Below are 24,514 nucleotides of genomic sequence, written 5' to 3' on the forward strand. Positions count from 1 at the left end.
AATTTATTAGACTCAAAATAAATGCATCAGTGTAGATGAGGTCAGTTGGTGTGTCCTTTGAGAAAAATGGTGGGAAGTAAGTTTGTAGCAATAATCAATTAAAGTCAAAATGAATTAAAATGTGCTGGATAATTTGAATTCTGATATTGACGATTTATTTGTTTACAGAAACTTCATAATCCATTTTATTTATGTTGCGGTCGCGTATGCTTTTTTATTTCCATTTTTTATTATGTCATTATCGTTATACAAGTCTCAAAATGACAATATTATCGTTTATCGCAATAATTACTGGGACAATTTATTGTCCAGCAAAATTTGTTATCGTGACATTTTTTCCTGCACTCATTGATCAGAGCCAATCAGGAGAATATTGGCAGGTTGCAACGTCTTCCTGAATGACTGGTGTATTTCTAACAGATGGCAAAATGAAAAACTGGGCCAATTTCAACTCATCTGACTCAACACATGAAGATGAGGAACTTAAAGAGCGTAAAAAAGGAGAATGGAAAACAAGATGGGACATAAGAAGGAATATGGAGACAGGAAAGTTGGCAGCGGCGCATAAAGACTCGTCCAGGGGACTTCTAGTGTTCAGACATAGCTAAGCACCGATGTGTGAACATCCTCGCGCCACACTCTCTGCAAGGTTTCAAGGAAAACCTGGCGACCCCAGCTGCTAACCGGACAGATCTGAAAACCTAAGCCTGAAGCTTCTCTCGGTTCTCCCCTGATGGGACCAAAACGTTTCGCTCAAATCGGTCCGTGAGCTCCGGAAAACACACTCCCAACTCAGTGCACACCATCCATGTGGTCTTTCATTTTATTTCCTTTTCATTTCGGCACACTTTTTTCTTCATGAACCTTCTTCACTCGCTTTGATTTTCTTAGTCCGAACGGCACAAACACAGAGCGCACACACACACACACACACACACACACACGGCTACACACGCACACTATTTACAACCACGCAGACGAGCTTAAGGTGCATGACCATGAACGTGAGCAGAAGCCTGCGATACTTGTTTGGTACTCTCAGCAGACCTTCAGGTCTCCATGTTTTGCTTCTGAACATGCGTCCGGCTCTGGAAGGAGGTCACCGATTACGACAGGAAGACATCAGAGGGCGACGGGGTTGAAAGCCGAGCGTCTGGCAGGCTGTAAACTTCAGTGAAAGCAGACAGGAACAGGCAAAAAAATAAAATAAAATAAAAACGCTTGTTGCTTCCCTGCCTTTTTTTTTAAATTTATTTTTCTTCCTACAAGTGTATCCAGTGGCGGATGAGATACAAAGTAAGCGGGCGAGGAGGAATAGCTTCGCCTCTCACTGTGATGAGGGAACGATGGGGAAAGCAGTGATTTTTTTTTTTTTTTGTTCATCCAGTGGTTTCGTCCCACCAACGCTGAACTTGTAAACCCATTGTTGTCATTTTTGTGTTCCCTTTTTAAAACCCGAAAATAATCTGAAGAGCTTTTAAATCCCTGCATCGCCTTCGTCATTGTCGTCCGTCGAGATTTCGTCCGTCGGCGTCAGCCCACCTCCAGAGCTCAGTGCGAAGGCCACTCTCGGGCACTTCTGTTAGGTATTTTCCCAAAGCGTGGTCTCTCAGACTTCATTCGTTCTGGACTTTGTGTTTATAAGGGTTCTCTAGGAGGTAGTGATACCTTTTATGGTTCTCCAGCATGTACTTGGGGGCAAACATGTGCTCTTTGGGGTCCGCTGGGGGATATTCCTGCACGGAGCCGTCAAACCAGCCCCCTGTCCGGATCAGTTCCCGGATGTAGTTGAGGTCGCGTTTGTCTTCGTAGTCCCCCCACCTGGGGAAGTCCCCGTTCTGCGCCGACACCAGCTTGAAGTAAATCCCCTCGGGCGTGAAGCACCAGGAGCAGTGCCAGCCGGCGAAGTGGAAGGGGCTCCCCACAGACCACTGCACCAGGATGTGGCCCGTGTCGTTCTCGTACTTGCGGAAGCCCGGCATGGTGTAGTACTCGCGGCGCCGCAGCTTGATGCCGTCGCCGTCGTAGACGTCGCGGAGCATCCCGAGCGTGCAGCCAGACACCACCTCCAGAGTCCCGAACTGCTTCCAGAAGAAGCCGTACAAAGACTGGAGACAGAGAGACAACCACAGTTACAAACAGCTCCGCCGTATGGTCGCCGTGTAGACGCCACTCCACGGCGTACGGCTCGCGTACCTTTCGCATGTGTATGGCGAACGGTTCGGTCCAGCCGTCGAACAGCTTGAGGAAAAGGAGGCCTTCCTGCGCCGGGATTTCGTCGGCGTCGTTGATGACGAACACGTCGTCCGACCTGGCCCCCTTCACCCTGGACAAGCCGTTCCGCGTTAGGAACGTCCGCAGATAGTCGTCGGCTATCCACCCGTCCTGCCGGCCGCCGTCGGGGAAGTGGTCGAGGAACACGTAGAGGATCTTATGACGGACGTAGTCGTACGTTCCGTTCAGAAGGAGACGCAGGAAGCTAGGGAGACAGATAAAGGGAAATCGTCAACGCTAAAGTTGCCATTTCCAATTCTCTTAACTTGGGCCAGAACCAGCTAATGGGCCGTTGGTCAGTCATTTCAAACTTACAGTGCCTCATTTCGTCACACTTATGTATTTAATACAATTTGATGTGACAGACAAACCGGTTGGTCTATCACCAAGTGATAGATCAACGGGTTTATCGGTTGGCCCCTTCATCCCTTGGATGATGGGAATCCAAAATAAGACATGGTTTTCATCATTTTTTACAAATAAAAAATGAAAAGAATGGTGTGTAGCTGTTTTCAACCAAGTCAGCACTTTGTAGACCTTTTCCTCCAACGACAGCTAGAAGTGTTTTGGGCCGTGTCTCTGCCAGCTTTTCTCATCTAGAATAAACATTCTAGATGTTTATTCATCTAGAATAAACATAGATTTTCAATTCATTCCACAGACTCTTAATTGAAGTTAGGTCTGGATTTTGACTGGGACAACACTCCAACATTATTTGATTTTAACTCCAGTTTAGGTAGGTTTGTAGTCAATGTAAAACTCTTTTCATTTTCAGATAAACTGAACTTTGCTGTTAGATGTCTGGGAAAAAGTTGTAGAACCCTGGTTTAAACATCACGGCTGACCCGTCTCAGGTCCTCTTTGGTCTTTGCGATGCTTTTCGTTTATAGATCTTCTCCAATAAATCTCTTAAGGCGTTCATAGAAAATTTTCAGATTTGTATTTGGAATGAAGAGTCTCTGTAAAGCTGCTAAAATCAAATTTCTCTGCCTAACCATTTCCCTTGGTGAATTAAAAATGAATTATGATTGCGGTTATTCTGTCTAACAGAAACCGACGAGCCCAGACGATCTCCGTTGGGTCGAGAACCAAACGGAGATCCAAACCGAATCCGCTGAGCGTCCGCTTGACAAACACCATCTCTCTGCACAGACGACCCTGCTCAACACACACCAGACTTCCTGAGAGGAGCAACTCTATTAACCTGTTGATACGCGTAGCCAAAAAAAAAAAAAAAAGCAGCGTGTGTAGCCGCTTTCATGCTGTGATACGTCCTGTGACTGAACACACCAATCTCCCTCCTCGCCCAGTCAATCATGCCTCTCGTCATAATCTCCTGGAAAATTGCTTTCAAGGTGTTTCACGTCGTTGCCGAAGAAACCAAACTGTAATTATTATTCTGCACACCGAGTCTCAGCAAGCATAAAGAATGACTGCGTACAAAGGAAGGAAGCTGGAGAAAAACACTCAAAGCAACAGCAGTTTGTTTTTGTCATCTGAATGGGAACGTAGAGCACGAATGGAGCTTCTCTGGTATTGATGACCTTAAATCAGGCATTCAGCAGAGCATCGACAGGTACGGCAGCATCAAAAAAGCTGCAGCAGCAACCAAAGCACAAATCTTGTTTCGGAGCCGTGAAAATGGCTAACATTGGCTTATTTTAAAACTAATTCGACACGTTTTGTTTTGAACCTGTCCAAGATGAACGGCCAACAGCAACGTTGAGGCGAAAGCAACAAAAAACAAAATCCACAACAAAAGGACGATCTCTGACTTTGACCAGAAACGAGTCACACCAGGATTGAATGATTCCAGCAACACACATTTGGTGCTCTGCACTTTCCAATTTCAAAATTAATTTCCAGATACCAAAAAAAAATTAAAAATTTCCATAGAAGTGGTCACAGAACATTTGAGCACAAATTTATAATGCGTCATTAAAAAAAACCTAAAAATGAAAAGAATAAGTAAATAAAATCCGATATCTTAAAATTGTTAGACATGAGCAGTTATTGTAAAAACAAAGTACAACCACTGTCAATTCAACAACTTTACTTATCAGCTCATTAATACTGATGTTGCCTTTATTGAGTTTTTGAAATGAAATTTAATCTAAAAAGCACACAATGGATCCAAAACTCACTGATTATTCAACAGAAATAAAGCTGAGAAGGGAAAGCTGTAAGTGTGTAACCTAAGGCAGCAGCCATTCGTTGATGATTAAATGCATTTATTTAACTGTTTAGGTAAAAATGTTGGATGCGTGTCTGCTACGGCTTGGTCAAAGTTGGACCCGAAACAACTGAAAATCCTACAACCGAGTGTTAGACAAAGAACACTCTGTTTTGTTTTATTTAGGATATTTAACACTTTAACTGTAATGTCCCAGTTAAAGTTCAGACCTAAACCTGACGCGGCGCCCGTGCAGAGACACGTCCGTAAACCTCCAACGACTGCATGGATGCTGTAAAGTCGGTCACAATTCCTCTGCAATTATGTGAGAGACTGATGGAGGAACTTTGATTGCCGTTAAAGACTTCGACACAAGCTGTTGACTCAGGCCGTGTACTTTGTTTAACCACCCATAGCTTTTCATTGTGGATTTATTTGTGCTGGATAAATAATAAAGTGGAATATGTTGTATGTTTTTCAACCAGAGTTAAATAACTTGATGATCTTAGAGATATTTTAACCAGACATCTAAAGCTTTAGCCTGTCACAATAAGTTATAAATCAGTTAATCACATGAGATATTAACAACTTTCACTTGGACAACAGTTGTCAAAGAGACGCTCCCATTTCATATCGCTGAAAAGCCGCCATTTTGAGAAACGTTGCAAACATTCGACACCCGGTGTGAAGTAGTTGGTCTGCACAACCTGCCACTTTTGCCTGTTTTCCCTGTCAAAACAGAATGACCGTAACAGAAATTGCTCTGTTTTGTTTTATTCTGGATATTTAAAATGTCTTCTGTTATCAGAGTTAAATTTTCTTTCGAAATTCAAGTTTGTTTGACTTTTCAGTATGTGTGCTCGCATTATTATGCCATTATTATTATGAGTTGAAACTGGCTTTAACATGACAATATTATCGTTCATCGCGATAACGTCTGGAGCAATTTATCGTGCGGTAAATTATATTACTGTGATCGTGCATTACATCCCGCTCCCAGATGAAGAAACGAAGATTGTGCCATACCTCAGCGGCCGTTTCTCTCCATATGCGGTAAAGTTTGACTCGCACACCAGGAACAAATCCACGGCCCGCGAAAGCTCGTGAAAGCGCGTGTGCAGCAGGTCGAACTCGTGGTTGATGTTGATGGCGTTGATGACTCTCCGCGGCGTCTTTCTGGGCGTCAGCCGCTCCTTCGTCGGCAGGTTGGAGTGGTACACCATGGTAGGAACCCCACAGTAAGGTCCGTGCCAGCCCGGTCGGCAAACACACTTCACCAGCTGCTTCCCGCTGCCCAAAGGCTGACCTTTGCCCTTTGCCTTTCCGGGCTGCTGCTGCTGCTGAAGCCCCAGAGGTTTCCGCTGAGCGGCTTTATCCACGTCCAAAACGTCACCAGCTGCACCCGCTGCTGCTTTTACAGAGGATTCCTTAATCTCCGTCCCCTGTCTGAAACAGTAGGCCCCACGACTCGTGCGCACAAAATACGAGGTTTTGTCATCCTGGAGCTGGTGACTGCGGGTGTGAAGGTCTCCCATGGACTTTATCGGGTTGGACAGCTTTTCTTTCCCTAATTGTTCCCGCAGTTTTTGTAGGCTGGGGTCAACGTGACGATCGTCACTTTGTTTCTAGGAAGGAAGAAGGTAAGAAGGAGTTCAGGTACACTTCAGGTAAACACTGGCATTTCATTTACCACGTATTTACTATTAGCACACATTGGCTAACTCTGAAAGTATGTTTATTTGTAAAACAATCGCTCTAGAAATAAGTGTTGTCTACTAAACCTTCAAAAGATTTTTTTTTAAAAGGTCTCAGCTGGAGGTCTTTTAAGGAATTACATTAAAAAAATATACAAAAGTTGTCAGTGCTAACTAAAACATTAGCTGCACTAACCCCAAAGCACTAATAATAAAACATTACTTCCATTTGCTGAAGGCGCTATACCAACATGGTACTTAGCAGAAGCTAATGGTATATCGCTAAATTCAACCAAGAGGAGAATGTGAGAACAACTCACACATAAGAAGTTTTGCATGTATTTGTTTAATTAACAGCCCTGGTTGTTAATTTCCCTCTGGGATTCATAAAGTATTTTTGAAGTTGTTTATGCGGGTGCTGTATTCTGCTTAAAATATATCCAGAAAAGCTACCGTAATTTAGGAGACGCTATGTGCTCTTAGCATTTTCAAAGTTAGCAAAACAAATAACTAGCTTAACTATTAGCGCATTAGCGGAGGTGTACCCTCCACTGCTTACATATTTATATTTTCCGTGCGACAGGCACAAAATTATGTTGTGCTTGTGGAGGCTTTCAGGTCAAAGAGGATTGTTCATATGGAGGAGAAAAATCAGAAAGCTAGCCTTCACATGGCTCTCGGCTCTGTTGTAGAACTGAACACAGAAACAACCAAGAGTGTAAAAAAAAGTCAGACATTCTCCTTCTACAGCTTGTGTCAATCGTTTTACCACTCATTATCTTAATATTTACCAGTCCACATAAGAGACAGATTTTATCTTTCAAATTGAGATATATTGACAAACCAAACACAAAATCTATTTTTGTCAGAATATATTCGGACCATCTCGATGATGGGAGTGAGAAGGTCTTATATTACGTCATCTTCCTAAAATGATGGTCTAAGTCTTCTTTTTTTTTTTTTTTGCCAAAAGATGATTTAGGTAAAAAAACAAAAAAAAAAAAAACTTTTGGCAAAATTAAGTGACGTAGGCCATCATTTTAGAAAGGTGACAATATCATGAATCCACTTAAACCTGTGTTGATAATACTCTAATATAAACTATTCAACAAAAAGTTAATCAAAACTAAAAAAAAACAATCTCTATCATCTATGTTATAAACTGAGGTCACCATCCTCCTCTGCCTTCATTTAGACAAAGATGGATCGACCATCCCGACAAAACAAAAGACAAGCCTAAGCTTTTCTCTTGTATCAGGAGGCATGATTTATCTTTATAGCCATATATTCCACTCTGCATGCACTGTTAGCATGCAGTAACTCAGAAAGCCAGGGTGTTGAACCTCTCTTGGCGAGTCTCCCAGCTGGTTCTCCTCTGGTTTTTCCCAGGGATGCGGGGGCTCCGGCTCCTTCATCGCTCTCACCTCGAAATGCTTAAGGCCGGCCATGCCGGCGACTCTGGCGTTGGCATCCAACGCTCCCGGGTCTACCGCTCCCCCTCCTCCGCCTCCGTCCCCCAAAGACCCCGCCCCTCCGCCAGGCTTCACCGCGCCCTGGCGGAGGACGGGCAGCGGCGGGGCCTCTTCGGGAGAGGCGGGACTGAGCGGGGTGGAGGCGACGCCCTTCTCCCTCCAGAAGAAGCCCGAGACCATGATGAAGGACTTGATGTTGGGGTACGGAGCGGAGAGCTCGCGCAGCAGGGAGACGTAGTGCAGGGCCTTGTAGTAATGGAGGAAGGAGATGACACACAGACCCACCGTGCACAGCAAGAACACTCTGTGCCGCCGCATTTTCATCCTGATGGGGAAAGAAGTGGACAGAAAGGAGGAAACGTGTCAATAAAAACGTGACATCCATAGGCTGATGAAGCCAGCTCAGCACACAGACCCAGTAAAGCACCAGGCTCCGACATCTTCACACGTCTTGTTCTCCATCGAGAAACTTTGATGGAGTTCAAAGAGATGTCACGTGACAGAGCGATGCAGAGTTACCTCACAGTAGTGAAGAATTAGGAAAGCATGTTTTTTTCCCCCCCAAGCATTTTGCAGTTGGAAATCTTAAAAGAAATGCGACGCACATTTCTATTCGACCTTCAAAACTCAGATTAAACACCTTTTCCTGCAGTTACAGCTGGAAATCCTTTGCATTACGTATCTATCAACTTTGAAGATGATATATTTACGCTCATTTGTAGCAAGAATAACTTTAACTAAGACTGGAACTGAACAGCGCATCCTCAACTGGATTGATGCAGAGCAAAAACAAAACCTTACATAGCATATTTTGGTTGAGTTTCTAGCGTACTACACTTGAAAGAAGAAAAAAAAAAAACTTAAATGTTTTTAGCAAGACATGAGAGCTTGTTGTAGCTCGATGATTAATTTTAAAAACGTACTAGTTCTACTGGCAGATTATTTAATTCATAACATGAGAAAAATGTCTCGTTATAAATGAAATAATCTGCCAGTTGAACTAGCATTTTTTTTCTTATCAATATTAAGAAATAATTGACCTAAAGCGACCTCTTGCTTGTTTTACATCTTGCTGAAAAGTTATCTGTAAGTTAGTTTTGTCTTATTTCAATTGTACTGAGATATATATTTTTTCCAGAAACTTGACCAAAAATGCTTGGTAAGATTTTGTGTTCTTTGCAGTGTGTCTATACTTTGACTGGGCCAGCATATGAACAAGGCTTTCCGTTAAGCTATTGCTAGCTGATTTTAGCCCAAGGGGGATTGTGATGACGACATGGATCATAACAAACCCTAATGTTGGTTTTCCCAGCCTCCAACAGCTTTTTGTCAAGCTTTCCGATACCAAAAAGCATGATGCTGCCACTGCCATGTTTTCCATCGGGATGATGTGCAGAGTTCAGTTTCTTCCAGGCATTTTTCGCAACTTGCTCAATCTTGGGCCTCATTTGGACACAATATCTTTTATGAGCAGCCCATTTCAGCTTAATTGTGAGATTTTTCACATTTTGGAACATTGCTTTTGTAACCTAATCCTGCTTTCAACTCGTTCACAACCAAACTACACTGTCTCGCGTAGTTTATTTCTAGATAAATTACACTTTAGTAAAGTTCATTCACCAATTAGACGAGACCTAGAGGGAGTTTGTTGTACTGGATATAATTTATTTGTATAAGAGGGGGCTAAATACCAAACCGCACCACACTTTTCAGATTGTTAATGGCGTTGCTACTGCTACTGCCACGTGTCACTACTTTGTGTCAACACGTCTAATGAAAGTCCCACTGATAGACAGCGAAGGCTGTTATTTTAACATGACAAAATATAGAAAAAGGTTCCACATAATCAAATACTTCCGCAATAAACTTCATGTGAAGTGAGTGTTGCGCAGAAAAAAGTAAGTCAGAACAGCAACGACCGAAACACAGATGACAAGGTGAGAAGTGACAAAGAGTTTAAGCCTTCCAAGCTCAGCTAATGTTCAAACAGGTCCCAGAAATTGGTCTGTTTTCAAACGTTTTCCATTTTCATAAAAGTTTCCACGTACAAGTTGTTTTTTTTTTTTTTTAAATAGAGCAGCTGCAAGAATTCGCTCTCGACTCGAGTGAACTGCAAGGTTCACTTTCAAACGAGTTGGACCGCTGGAGTGGAAAGTCCTCCAGATCCGGCAGAAGAGCAGATGCTGTGATGACTCCACCGATCTGTTTTATCAACGCGGTCACAGACACTCGCAGCGTCCTCAGCATCCTCTCTGTACGGGAACCCAGCAGTGACGAGCGTGAGCACCAGAAAATCCCAGACATTCCGAACAAAATGTCTCGTTTGTGCATAAAAACAAGCAACGCGTTAAATCACTACCACATTTAGAGCCGAGCCGGCACCAACAGGCTGCGCATATGTGGAGGACTTATGATGAAACGGAGCGCATTCAATGAATAAAAGTAAAAAAATCACGCGTGCGTGTTGGAATATCAGAGAGGCAGCCGTGACCCGGTCACATCCGCTTCAAACCTTCCACTCGCAAAGTGAACTGTAACTCTAGGAGCGGGAGTCAAAGCCAGCAAGAGTCAAACGCTTGTGAATCCAGAGTGCCAAGCGCAGGCTTCAGGAAAAACAGACCGGCAGTCTGGAACTAAATACTGCTGCGGTCGCCCGGTTGCAAATAAAACCATATTTAACAAAGGCGCAAAGCACATATGACTAAATCAGGACGCCTGCGCTCGGGCCAGAACAGAAATCAATTTAGGGCTCGACCGCGGCGGCTCTGATGGTAAATCCTGCATGTTGAGGCAGCCCGGCCTCTTGCTCTCCTTTCTGCTTTTGTGGCGCTTGCAGGTTGTGAAACAGTGATTTGTTTTGATTTGGTCGAGTTGACGCCGAGAGAAAAACGTGGACAGGTTTGGACAGGCGCGGCAGAAGGAAAGTGCACCTCGTGTTAGCTCCGGAGTTTTCAAATTTAGAGAAAAAACTAAAGATGTCTAAGTGACATATAAAGACGTAAGAGACGGCCTAACAAGTGCAAGTCACGCAAACCTTTTAGTGTGACGTAAAACCTGTTCAGACTGTGATGTCGTGCGTTACTAGAAACACGTTTGGCCTCCAAATTGCAATCATACTTTTCTTTTCTTTTTTTTTTTACCTTTGTTTATACAAGCTATCTCATTTAGATCCAAAATCTCATTAACCAGACAGACCGGCTTTGATAACAAAACAAATCATTAAGAAATTTGACTCAATAAGATAAGCTAATGAAATATATAAGTTTAAAACAAGGGCACGTTTCAGAAGATTTCTCTTTTTGTCTAGAAGTTTGAATCTTCCCAAAAGAATCAAAGTGTGTGTTGACAGAGTAGAATAAGAAAATTATTTTTTATTTATTTTTTACATTTATGAAATCTTATGTGGAGAAACCAAATGTTCTCCAGGTATTCAGAAAAAAATGGTATCAACTAACCAAGAGTTGACACCAAAAATATAAACGGTGAAAACGTGTGAATGCTACACATCTATTCAGACACGCACCAAAAAACACAAGACAACTGCACATTTCTTATGTTGAAGTTCATTTTAATACGTTTTGGATATACACAAGGTCACATTTTAAACTTTCAGCTCTTCATAAAACGCTTAATTTCTTTGGGTTAATGCTGGGTTTAAATCTGTGGATGTAAACGTTTGGATGCAGAAATGATAAAGGAATTGTAAAATTTGTAAATGAACTCTTGTGGGAATAAGGTGCAGAAGCTGTAGCCCCGTAACTATATGTGGATACATTTTAAAATAGAGTTGAGATTTTGTTATGACAGATGCTTTAATAGTTTAACAAAGATCCTACTTAAAACTAGAGATGCACCGATCTGATATTAATATCTGTATCGGTCCCAAAATTGAAAAAAAATAATCTAGACAGGGTATCAGTCACAATTTGCTCGATCCATAAGGGCAGATCTATTCAGTCTAGTTCTACGCTTTGTCCTCTTGTTGTAGTTTATTTTTACATGTTCTACAAACGTAGTCAACCTATTTATTATACATTGGCTGTTCTAGACCTAATTTTACTGACTGAACAAACTAAAGTTGTCTTTACATGTTTGATGAAGCTTCTGAAGCTTCTGGTGTGTTTAAGTGCGCTGTAATGGTGCAGAGTTATCCGATAAATTTGCAATTTAGTACATTCACGTCTGTGTTTAAGAAAAAGAAACGTTATAATTAGTTCAGCTTTGGTTTCTGTATCGGAGTCAGCCGATACTAAATCTGTATCCGTATCAGCAGCGAAAAAAAGTGGATTGGTGCCTCTCTACTTCAAATTCCCCTTTCTTTTCACCCGATTTTGAATTTGGAAAGCTCTGCAGCAGAGAGAAGAATCCCAAGCCGTCGGCCCAAAAGTCCAAAAGGCAGCAGCAGCAGCAGGTAGTTCAGCAGACAGAGCCCACCACCAGTCCGTACACAAAAATCACTTACGGATGGAGCAGCCGCCATTTTTGGGGTGAATCCAGCCGACCAGAAACCCTGGGCCATCTAAGCCAAGCCATGACCGTCGAAACTAATCCAGGTTGCTCATGTCAGCGGTTGCTTCCACAATGTTCCTGCCGAGCGATCCTGCTTGTATGATAACGCACAGGGTGGAGTTTTACAAGTCAAACAGAGTCCGCAATGCTGCTCCTGCGATTAAAAAGGGACAATGCACCTTTCCTTCAAGTTCAACAAATGTCCCCGCCCATGAGTCGCCGCATGGGGCGACTGAACACATGCTAGAAGCCGCACACCACACACACACACACAAAAGAAAAAATGTTGGCCTTCTGGAATAACTCACCAACTCTCTTCTTTGTTAACCCAACTGTTATTAGAGGCATGGCCCATATCAGGAAGATCTCTGCTCCCTACCTGCAATAAATGTTTCATTGTGTGGTTTTATGTTCCTTTTACACACCTTTAGAACAATCAACACCTGACAAGAAAGCTTTTGTAAGTTTTGACTGCAAACAACCCTTTGGTATGGAGAGTCACAAACACTGAAGAGGGACAATTCTCCCCGTTCACAGTAAGCCGTGTGAACATGGGAGCCTGCAAACACTGAATGTTTCACCAACGTTTTTTATATAAATTCATTCACCATAATTGTTGCAAAAAAACAAAACATGGAGACGATTAATTAAACATTTTGAAGAAAATCCGCAGGAACTGCAGCAAAGATAAGATTTATTGTCATTGTCATCAACAGATTACAACGAGATTGAGATTTGCTCGACTCGAGTTAAGATGCAGGTTATGTGTATATACATAATATACAAAAATAAAGAAATAAATAGTACAAAATGAGAAATAAATAGACATCAGAAGATGGTTGCAGCGCCTGGAGGTGTCGCAACAGAATTTACATTTATAACAAAGTTGTGTCAAGAGCAGAAGTTCTTATGCCTTTGAATTTAGTGCCATGATTGTATTCGGGTAAAAACTGTTTTTTAGGCGATTTGTCCTGGTTTTTATTGCTCTGTATCTCTTGCCTGATGGCAGCAGCTGGAAGAGACCATGGCCAGGGTGTGAAGAGTCATTTAAAATGTCCAAAACTTTCTTGTGGAGCCTGGAAGTGTAAATCTGGAAGTGTAAACGTTAGGGATTTCAAGTTTCTATAGCAACCGCTTTAAAACCGGGGGCCATTTTTACAAGCCGTGGATGACGAGACGTTCACTTGCTGACTAACTGTAAGGTCACACAGCGTCCAAACGTTTCCAACACGGGCCGGAGTGCCAAAGTTGGAAATATGCAAATTGTTTTTCAACGTTAAAATGCAAAATGATTTTGTAGTTACATTATTTCCCCCCATCTGCTCAGCAATAAATGAAACACATTTTGATGAAAAAAAAAAAAGAGGCGGTTTATAATAGTTTGGTTTTTTCAGTATTGTAATATTACATTGTAACTTTTTATTTGTCTGACTCAGTTAGCTTTGATTCGTTTTTAAGAGTGTGTTTTTATTAGTTAAATGTTTAGTTTTAGTCTTTATTATAGTGGTAGTTTTAGTTTTTGCTTTGGCTAATTCTTGGTGCAGAATTCAAAAAGGCTAATAAATATATTCGTAAACACAAAAACAAAACACGTTATAGCTATGATTTCAGTACGTTTTAGTGAGTTTTAGAAACACGCAGTGTAGTTAGTTTACGTTTTCATTATTTTGTTTGTTTTAATTGATTATAATAACCTTGCAAAAAGGCACTATTTGTTTAAAACAAAAGGTGGAGAGTTTCCTAACTTTTTTTTCAGTTTATTTGGTCTATTACATCTTTGAGTCTCTTCCCACCAAGAAAAATGGAAATTTTCCTCAAAAAAAGCTTCTATTAAAGTTTAACAAAGTAACTCGTCCCTGAATGTTTATAGTTCTATTGCTATGAAATTTAATTAAAAAGAAAAATACTTTGCGCCTAACACTTTCTGTCAAAGAAGAATTAGATTGAAATTGACATGATGAAAAAAATGACAGAAGTGTCCACTGGAGGGCCAAATTTGTACTATTTCCGAACTGCATTGGTTAAGGGGTGGGCGGCACACAAATTTGTTCAAAGGGCCAAAAACGTTTCCGGGGAAACACTTTGGACCCTCTGAATTAACAGATGATCATGAAATGATCATAATGGACAAATGTATTCTGCAGGTGTAAAATGTGATTGGCTGAGCCTTCCACGAACGCCCATGTGAGTGTGTGATCGCACGCTTTAATATGATTGGATCCGCTGTGCAGGTAGTTGCACAACAGAGCTTCCCCTTCCTGAATTTGAGAGATTCGTTTTGAAGAAACAGGATCTCGGCGAGGAGGAGTTCACACACACAACTGAAAAGCAGAACAGTGCGTTGGTTGCCGCTGTGCGACGGTCAGTGATGCCTGTAAGGTTTGGTGGTGGCTGCATCATGGTTTGGGTCCTTATGTCTTTAGATGGAAATGGGATCTTAGTTCCAAATACCAATCTGTGTCGTCATCCTATTCTCTGGCATCTGCATGAAAACTGATTATTTTCATACGTCAACATAACAACATCCTAAAGCACACAAATCAACAAAAGAATAGTTTCATCAGACGGAGATAAATATTGTAGCTCAGTCCTGCATCAGACTGAAAATCTGCAGGATGATCTGAAGTGAGGAATGTCCAGCTGGCCTCAAAAATGGACGTCAGGTGTTTTTACAGTATGGGCCAGTTAAGACTGGACGATAAATCGATTATATATCACTTGATCAATAGCAGTAGGTAAGATGTCTGACAGAACATTTGATATTCAATATATAGAATATGCATCAAACTCTGATGCAGAACCGCACAGCATTCTGGGAGATGGAGGCAGAGGAAAGACTTTAGCTGCTCAACCTCTCATGGCGAGCTAACTAGCCGGATAGCATCAACTCACTAGCTAGTTGGTTACCTAGCAACAACCTGTTGAGTAACTTGTGCAGCAGCAGTTTCAAGTTTTGCCGTAACTGCTTAAAAATAATAATAATATATATTTTTTTAACAACAATGTGGAGACAAAACTATAAAACAGGGAAGGTTTGGTAGTATTTCAGATGTTTAAAACAAAAAACTAAAACCAATAATTATCGACATGGGCTGATATGAAACGCTTGTATCGTGATACGTTTCTCAGCCATATCGTCTAGCCATATGGCAAATATTAGCAAATCCATTTTTTTAACTGTATGCATTTTTATTTCTATTTTAATGATCAGCCACTTCTTTAGTAAATCATCTGCACAAGCTACAGTTTTATATCTTTGCAAGTGAAAACTCTGCTCATTCCATGTAAGTGTATATACAAATAGTTTTAGAAAAAAAAACAACAACAAAAAAACAATCCCATGTAAAAACCTCTAAGTTATTTTTATTTTTTGCATGTACACACACTTCAGTTCTAGAAAAGCTCTGCTTTGTCTGGGCTTCAAAGCTCCTTTCTGATTCTACAGCAGCACACAGACCCCTCTGACCAGTCTGCTGATCTCACCTAACAAGCCCCCATGGTGGAATCGAAAAGCAAAAAACAAGACACGTTGCAGCTGCTGGAGAGAAAGAGGCTTCCTGCTAGAAAATCGCTCATCTGTAAAACCTTCAGCTGCAAGTAGTCACTGTAGTGAAACTCGTAGATTTAGCTTAGTCAGACTCAGAAAGAGAGAGACAGATTATCCATAGAGATTAAAAAAAAACAAAAAACGTTTTACTAGCCTGATCCTCCTGCTGCTACACAAATTGATTATCTTTTTATACACTGGTGGCCACTTTCCAGCTGCTCATGTGACTTTTATGTGGCTGGGCTTTCACCTGACAAACGCATACATTTTCCTGTTAATATTCTGAAGAGGCCAAAGTTCAAACGAGCCTGCTGGAGCCCCTGCAGATGATGAGATCATGTAAACTGTCGTTGACAAAAGCAGGTAAAAACACAGGACTCAGTGTTTACAGACGCATGCTTCTACAGGCAAAGATATACCGATAGGCTCTTACAGCGCTGCGGTTAAATGACAGAGAAGTCTTCGATCATGAACTGTCAAGAAAACAACTAACTCTTGTGTCGGTCTGTGAAACGGATCACTCATACAGTAAACGGATTCTAAAAAACACACCTGGGTTATTTCTTTAGCCCAAATGCAAGTTAGTTTTAACCCAAGCGCCCTACACATTTACCAGGTAAAAAATCCAGACTTTTAAAGAGTTAGCGCACCTCTCACTCCGCTATGTTCAAATGAAATTATGAAATACTAGAGATCACTTTAAATTCAACGCACATATTGATACAGTGGCTTGCCTGGAAAACCACTGTACTGCTGGAAGGAAGGAGCAACAAAAAAAGCATGAAAATGGGATTGGAAATGAAGTTGAAATTCAGTTCTTCCCCAAACTCTTATTTTCTTTACTTATCCAGACCTGAAAAATACTAGAATAAAATAAATTTTTTTCTTGACCAGTTTTTTGGGAAAGAAAGGAAACCAGAGAAACCCTTGTTGTTTTTCACAGGCAGCCATTTTGAACTTATAACAACCTGACCCAGACTTCTCCAAACCTATCTAAACGGGATGAAAGAAACGCCGAGATTGTAAGATTGTGGCTCTAACTCACATGCTGGGAAATATTGTGCGATAATGTCACAACTGACATATTATGTCATGAAGACCAGCATCGTGGTGGAGCTATCCCGAGTTTTAGAGGTGCCGAGTTGGCAAAATAAAGATTTTTTTTGTTACCAGGGAGGTTTTAGAAAGCTTACAGCTAAACTTTACATCCTTTGTTTACATATAAAATTACTCCTAATGTGTTTTCAGACTAGTGTCAAAGAGCCAGAGACTTAAAACTACATTTGTAAATTTAAAAACACTTTATCGAGTCAGGTTATGTATGCCACTGATTTCTACAGCTCTTGCTCTTGTGCCTTTTGTAAACTCGAGCTCAAAACCGGCTGCACTCAAAAATCAGAACATGCGTGAAATAAAGAAAAACCTACTGACAGATCTGGTGACCTCCTGTTCACCTCAGAAGTTTGACAGGTTTTGCCAGTTTTTCTTTTTTCCTTCTTCCGAGAAGTGGACACCTTGTTGAACCTCAAAGCCTGGCTCCCTTTGGCAGCAAAAGCGGGAAGTCCATCTCATCTCAGAAGTTCACGGGCCACAAAGCAAGCTTCGGAAGATTCCTTACGCAAATGCACAGTTTCACATGTGTGCGTTTGTGAAACTGTGTTTGTGTAATAATAATAATTATTTAAAAAAGGGACGCACGTCTTTGAGAGTAGAGATCTGGAGTTGAAGTATGAATGGGTGAAACCTCTGAGCCTCAAGGCAGCATGCAGTTTTTTGGCTTAGTATGAATGCGTGTGTGTGTGTGTGTGTGTGTGTGTGTGGACCTACGTGATGATGCTTGAACCGAGGTGGGAGGATGGGGAAAGCCAGAGGAGTGCCTCCATCTCTCTAACCTCATCTATAATTCAGCGCCGTCCACCAGGCCTTTCCAGCTTTCCCCACAACTGCAGCTGGAGAGAAGAGCTCAACTGATCTGTGTTGCGTCCCACCATCGCAACATCAATCTATTTTTATACACTAATGCCTCTCTCAGGGGTCATCGTACATGGGTAGAGGCATTGTAATCTTTTCCAGAATGAGCCGTGTTGAAAATGGAGAAAGGCCACAAAACAAATGAGAGGAAATATCAGGCAATGTTAAGGGCGACCTTAAGCGAGGCGCACTTTAAATTTCCAAAAACCAAGTGTTAAATAGGGAAGTGAAAACAGAACTGCAGACACCAATATAAAAGCACCGGGTGAACTTTTGCTCAATTCACCCATGTTCCTCAACCAATCTGACTACAATTTTTTATATATGGGTGGAACAATATACTCTTCACAGTTCTTTGTGATGTTCACAACACGCTGTGGGAATGTGTTGACAGCAGTGAAAAGGAAATCCTTGAGAAATCTTTTAAAAAATGATGTGAAAGAAGCAAACAAGGCAAAAAGAATAAAACGGGGCCAAGGACAGAACCCAGCGGAACAATAAAAGAAATCTTCTTAATAAAAAGCAGCTCACTAAAATTTCAATAGATAGTCCCATTCAACATTTTAAAGTCAAAGATAACTAAATGTTGAACTCAAAGCTACTTAAGACTGGAGCTGTATGAAAATCAGACAGAAACGTGTTCAAGATGTTTTCATTCTTTGCCATTCATTAATTCAGTTCAGTTTATTTATATACTGCCAATTCACCACAAATGTCATCACGAAAAAATCTTTTCAGTCCATTCACAAATGCATTCCAACTAGTTACCAAACTATTATGCTCAATAATTAATCAAAACGTTTCTAAGAAACCACGGCCAGCAGATTGCTTTAAAGACAAGAAAAACCTTCATTCACAAGAAGGTCTAGCTAAAGCTCTGTTCAGACATATTCCACAGCTCAGCAGTAACGCTATCGCTCCAACAGTTTTATCAGCTTCCTAAAGAAAACTGCATCCACAATCATCTGTTTTCACAGACCTTGTCCCAACTTTTGTTTGGTGGGAAAAATACAGAAACGCTGATTTAGCTGAACCAGCTCAAATGGTAAAACGACAACTAGCCCCTTTAGTTTTAACGAGACATATTTTTCACATGCTCTCAGGTGAACTGAGGGGTCTAAACGTCTGATTTGTGTTTGTGATGATCTCAGCCAGCTGCAGCCCACAATCAGTTCACAGCCAGTAAAGATGGTAAGTTTATCATGAGTTGCGCAGTCAAACCATTTCATGCTAGTTTCATTTAATTTAGGGACTTTCGCCGCCATGCACAGTTGCTAGTTGCATTTAAAACTATTATGCGTAGTTTCAAACGCTTTCCTGCTACACTTATCATGTCGTCCCTTTGTGAGTTACCTGGGCTGGGCGTCGGCTGCTTCCTGCTTCAGCAGAAGGTGTGGCCAAGGTCTGAGGGATCGAAAATCACAAAGCCTGATCCTCAGGGAGAAACACTAGTTTGGCATTTATTCGGGTTCAGATGGTTTATGTCAGGTTTCCTCTATTATGGGTAAATATTATGACCAGTAGATGTTAAGATGGCCTTAGGAGATTTTTGTGCGTTAAGGGAAAATTTCAATACATTAAAAGGGATCTTTCACATGGAACTACAAAAACACAGCTGCCTATTGCTGTGAACAGAAATGGGATTGGAGAAACAGCTCCTTAACCTCAGTTGGAAGAAAGAGGGAAGATTTCTTCAGTCTATCTACTGTTTTTACTGCAGGATGATGAAAAAGTTGGATTCCTTAATCCAAGAAGGAGAACACAACCCAGGCAAAACCTGGTGATTGTGGGAATAATGTTTCTAAGTCAAAAATGCCCAAGGTTTCACCATGGTTTTAATCCTCCAAATTCAAAATGTCTGCCCACATCGAACTGAGTGGAATTAAATGACAGACGGACATTTATTCCCCCACTTGTGAGCCAAATTAATTCTCTCAGTATTTTCACTTCTTTGTCGACCTTTGTGGTTTTTGTGGACGGATGTCTAAAGTTAAATTTAGACAGACTTAAAGAGTCCTGGGCGTGACAAATGGTATTGTCAGGCTAACGGCTTTTCAAGTGCATTATACGAAAATGACATCAAAGATCAATAAAGCTTAAACTCTAATGAACATTTAACACTGGGACTGGAAAACATTTTAATTATCCAAAAATAAATAAACAAAACAAGACAAACAGCAAATAAAAACGAATTATGAAGTTTCTGTAAACAAAATTGCCCTTAAAAAGGAGCAATTTGAGACAAATCAACCAGACTGCAGACTTTTGTCATCCACTTTTTGGTATAAAGAGAAAGAGAGAGAAAAGAGTAAAATGATAAGTCATGCAAATGAAAATTGTTGATATTGTTTTAATTTGTCATGCGCTCAAACGATTTGTTGCTTTTTCTGAACTCACATTTAAGAAGACTTTGAAAACACTCCTTGCTTCTTGGGTGGCCAGTGTGTTGCAGAGTTATGTCAGATTTCTATACATTGCGTTATCACTTTTGTCCTTACGTTTTCCTTAATTACTGAACTTTTCAGGGAAACAAAGAAAGAGAAAAAAAAAAACTTTCCCAGTGTCGCAGTCAGGCCCCTAACAATATTTATAAGTCTTAAATCTAGACAGTAAGTCCGCCTCTGGGCCTGCGGAGGCTAAACTGAATTCTACCTTTTTCCTCAAGTCGAATCAGCCATTTTAACTTTTTTTTTTTTTGTTCATTTCCTTGCCTCCTTTCGTTTCAGCTTTCTGTCACTGACTCTCAGCTGCATCGCTGACACCAGGGGTTCACACAGGCAGTCGAGGCATATTCACATCCCAATCTTCCCCTCAGCTGAACCGAATCTTTTTCTTTGCTCTGTTTGTGCAGCGCCTGGTTCCTGTGGACAGGGTGGCTCTCACCGAATTGACCCCTCCTCCCCCACCACCAGCTCCCCTCTAATTACATTTCCTCCACTTACTGAAGGTCACTGCAGAGATTTTAATGCTGATAGATGCTTTTCAAAAATCTGTCGGGCCATGATTTATTACAGAGCCTGCTATTTTTAGAAGCAACCAAATGATGTCAAAGGCTGCTGGAGTCTGCAGTTGGAGTTTATTTTTTTTTATTGGATTTTCATGTAATTCCATCATTTTTGCATAATTGCATGATTTTTCAACAGACAATCCTGCACAAGCGGATAAGGAAACAGACTTGCACACAGAGAAAATCTTTTTAAAAAAACATAATAAAGCTGTCTGAGAATACTTTTTTTTCAGTCTTGTAGGATTACACCAAGGAATCTTGTTATTTGGTTACCATAATCGATGCTGAGAGTTTAAAATCTCTAATGCAACACAAGAGGCAATTTATTAAAGATTTGAACCAATTCTTTCTTTCATCAAACACATTTATTTCAGATGTTTTAAAATTCATTTTTGTTTATGGGTTCCGACAGCATTAAAATGTAATTTTATTAACAGCTGCATAAAATCAGTCAAATTCAATTAATCCTTTTTTGATACCAAATGGAAATTAAATGTTGTTACTCATAAAAGTGATAATAAGTCTCCTTCCCTCAGTAACGACCTCACTGCTGAAGAGGGTTGCTGTTATGTTACGATGCGTTCACTGACTGGAAAGTATCCGACTGGCAGCTGACGTTTCTTAAAGGTGAAAAGCTATTGCATCATTTAAGCAGCTTTATTAATAATATGTTTTCAAGCAAAAAACATCAAAAGCAGAAATGGCTGAAATAGGGAAAATGTCGATGAGCAAAGTTTACACTCGCTGAAAAAGATGCCTAATTAAAAATGACAATGTTGAAGCATCAAAACTTGCGGTTCGTTTTCTATAACTGAATGTTTTAGTGAAGTTTTGCTTACAAAGCACTTTATTGTCCTTTCCCCCCCTATTTTTGTCTCACCCACTCACTCCCCTCTCCATGAGAAACTGAAGCAGCTAAAGGTACTGCAGGCGCGATGTGACTGTGCAGTGCACCGAAAACAAAGAAAGACAAATCTGTGGTAATGTCTGAACTTTACTCCCCATACATGTCTTTATCTTTTAATTTTGCATAAAATCCAAAATTGTTTTATTTTTTCTTCCATCTTTTCTACTTTCATCTTCTCTGAAGACTGCCGAATTAAAAACGGTTTAGGACAAAAAAAAAAACCCAAAAAAGAAACTGCGCAGACAGATTTTAAGCTCTACCTATTCTGGATATCCAGCTGTTTATTGCGTATATGGGGGCAGAAACGACACCAGAGTCGCTGCTAAAACACACATCAAGCTAGAGAAATGCCCACCTCTGTTGCATCCTCTCAGACTGACAGATGACAATCACAAAATAACACTCCATCAAAACTGCTGACACATCAGCCAGAACTGCTTGCTTTTTTAAATTCAGCTGCACGTAGGCGTGCACAAGCAGGCCAGGGATTAACTAAAGTAGGTCAGCTGGCATTAAAAGAAAGCAGGCTCCTATTGTCTCTCCTGCTATCAATGTTATTATGGAAACAGGAAGATTGAAGCCATTAGAAATATTCCATTTTGGCCTTATGGTCTTTTGCGGTCGCCGTGGTAATTGCTGAATCAGGCCTGATGCAGCGGAAGAACAGCGCCGTTGTGTCCGTTACCGTCCCGTGTCGTGTTCATTTGCTGTTGTTTCATTTCATTCATTTATGACTAATCTGGAACAAACTTCCGGAAAACAACAAAAAGGCCGAAACTCTGAGGGGTTTTTAAAAACCCATTTGTTTAGAGTTGCCTTTCACTCATAATACCAACTGAAATCAATTTTAGTCTTTAGTTCAACTTATCTCTACTTTTATTTGTGACCTCACTGAACTGTGCTCTTTTATGTTTTCATAACTTAAAGTACTTTGAATTATCTTGGTGGAGAAATGTGTTCAACAAGTAAACTTACCCGGCGTTGCCATTGAGACTGTCGCGTTCTTTGTTTTTTTCCAAGGTCAAAGTAAAGCTCGGCTTCATCACGCCATCCGACAAGGTTCTCCAACTGCCGGCGTGCGCTTGCAAAGGACGGAGCAAGCGAGTACCTACGCCGTGACGTGTTAAACTTCCTGAAATCTGCTGATATCTACAGTAACTTCCTGTTTCGGCAGCCCTCAAGTACCAACAATAATCCACAGTCATGCAGTTTCCTGTATAGAAGGATCTAATTTCCATACAAAACACCCTGTTGATGAAAATAAAACTACCGAAGGTTTCGTCTTAGTCTCCGTGGTAACAACTTCCACGCACGCAGAGGAGCGTTGACGAGGCGCTCTCAGCTTCACTGAGCATAAAAAGATCAAGTTTTCAGTTTCTTATCATCCAATCAAGCAAAATAGGAAACAAAAAAAAACTTTAAGTCTGTTTCTGCATAATTTACATTTATTCAGGTGACTGGGTTTTTTTTGTTTTTGTCGTAGGTTTCCTTTGCTAGGCCTTTTCAGTTTCACTCGTGTTTACAAAGTGCAAAATGACTAAAGTTAATTTGAACGGAACCGACCCGAAGAAAAGGTCATTCGTGGCCATTTGTGCATACAAAACAATAACTTTGACGATAATCTCCAATTTCAGTTCTTATTTAAATGTTTAAGACGCTTGCATACTGGGATGTTAATTGCATAATTTTGTTTACATGCTACGTATTGCCAGTTCTATAAGTGGTGCCTATTTTACTTCTCCTTAAACCACAGGAAAATTTGTCCATTAAAATAGAAACTTCACTCCATATCTCTGAAGCCGCACAGAGCAACTCAGGTTTCTCCGTCTTCCAAGCAGCGCGTCTTTCCCTTGCTTGCCGCCTTTCTGCTTCGTGCTGACTGAATGTTTTCGGTGTTTGCAGAACTCAGAACTGGAGCACGAGCCGTTCTACGAAAACAAACCCAGGAAGGGGGCGACGGGGTTACTACTAAAAATGAAACCTTAAAAAGTTACTGGTAATACCTGGCAGCTCCTGAATTAAGATTCTTCACGAAGCAGCAAAATCTGCCACCAAATCCCAGACAGGATGTGGTGCTGAGTTTCCAAAGAGCAACTGAGGTTTGCCAACACTGTTCAGTCACTTTAAACCTATTGCATTTTTAAATGCTTCGGTTTAATTGAAAATGGACTTTAAATCAAAAGATACTAATTCTAGAGGTATAAAACAGAAAAAAAACCCCATAAAGATGAGAAATAATTATGAGCAGTATGAGCATTTTCATTTAGGCATTTGTTGCAAGGTAATGTAGAAAAACAGTTCTTCTGCCTTGGGCCACAAAAAAGTAGCAACCTTTTATTTCCAGAACAAAGCCTTGAGGTGTGGTAAGAGCTAAGAGGCATTAGGAGAAACCCAACTAAGTTAATTGAGTTCCACTTGTGTGATTACAAATTTAATCTGAGTTAAGCAACTCTAAAGGGATTCTGGCAGCTGGAATATTACCCTGCTGGCTCTAATCTCCCCCATAAAAAAGATTGTAAACAGAGCGGAGGACACGGAGAGGAAGGAGGAGGAGGAAGAGTGAGGGAAGCATGGCAACATGCTTCACGTTGTTTAAAGTGAAGTAAGAAAAGAAGATGCTGACAAGGATATGTAAAACTTTTCTGACTCCTCTCAGAAAGTTCTCTTAAATTCACATTTAATCAACCCTTTGATTGCCGGTCAGCGATTCTACCTCGCACCTCCAGCTATTGAAACATGGATTAAAATCTGTTTAAACGCAATATATTGGACAAGGTTCTTGATTTACATGAGACAATAGGTTTCTGCTTTCTCTGTACTTCAGGGTTGAATATAGAGAAAAAAAACCCAGAAATGTCATTGGCTGAACATCTGTCGTTCTGTATTTCGAAAACAAACTGGCTCTACGGGCAACGTTGTGTATAATGTTTACACAAGACCTCCGTCTGGAAACTGCTGGT

General features: G+C 40.9%; 1 protein-coding gene across 4 annotated transcripts in view; it reads right to left on the reverse strand.

Moving 5' to 3' along the window:
• Positions 1-340: 340 nt before the first annotated feature.
• The window catches only part of mgat3b (beta-1,4-mannosyl-glycoprotein 4-beta-N-acetylglucosaminyltransferase b), a 56,370-nt gene continuing 32,196 nt past the window's right edge, over positions 341-24,514 (reverse strand). For 2 of the 4 annotated variants that reach the window (XM_028016743.1, XM_028016744.1), the window contains exons 2-5: positions 7,485-7,938; positions 5,474-6,072; positions 2,197-2,479; positions 341-2,108 (exon numbers count right to left, since the gene is read on the reverse strand). In XM_028016743.1, the coding sequence (XP_027872544.1) occupies positions 1,617-2,108; positions 2,197-2,479; positions 5,474-6,072; positions 7,485-7,937 (1,827 nt within the window). In that variant the 5' untranslated portion in view covers position 7,938 and the 3' untranslated portion in view covers positions 341-1,616. Of the gene's footprint in view, positions 2,109-2,196; positions 2,480-5,473; positions 6,073-7,484; positions 7,939-12,075; positions 12,218-24,514 lie in introns of all 4 variants that reach the window. The other 2 variants (XM_028016742.1, XM_028016745.1) reach the window with 2 other exon arrangements.

This window comes from Xiphophorus couchianus, chromosome 5 (genome assembly GCF_001444195.1).
Source record: "Xiphophorus couchianus chromosome 5, X_couchianus-1.0, whole genome shotgun sequence".
Lineage (NCBI taxonomy): Eukaryota > Metazoa > Chordata > Actinopteri > Cyprinodontiformes > Poeciliidae > Xiphophorus > Xiphophorus couchianus.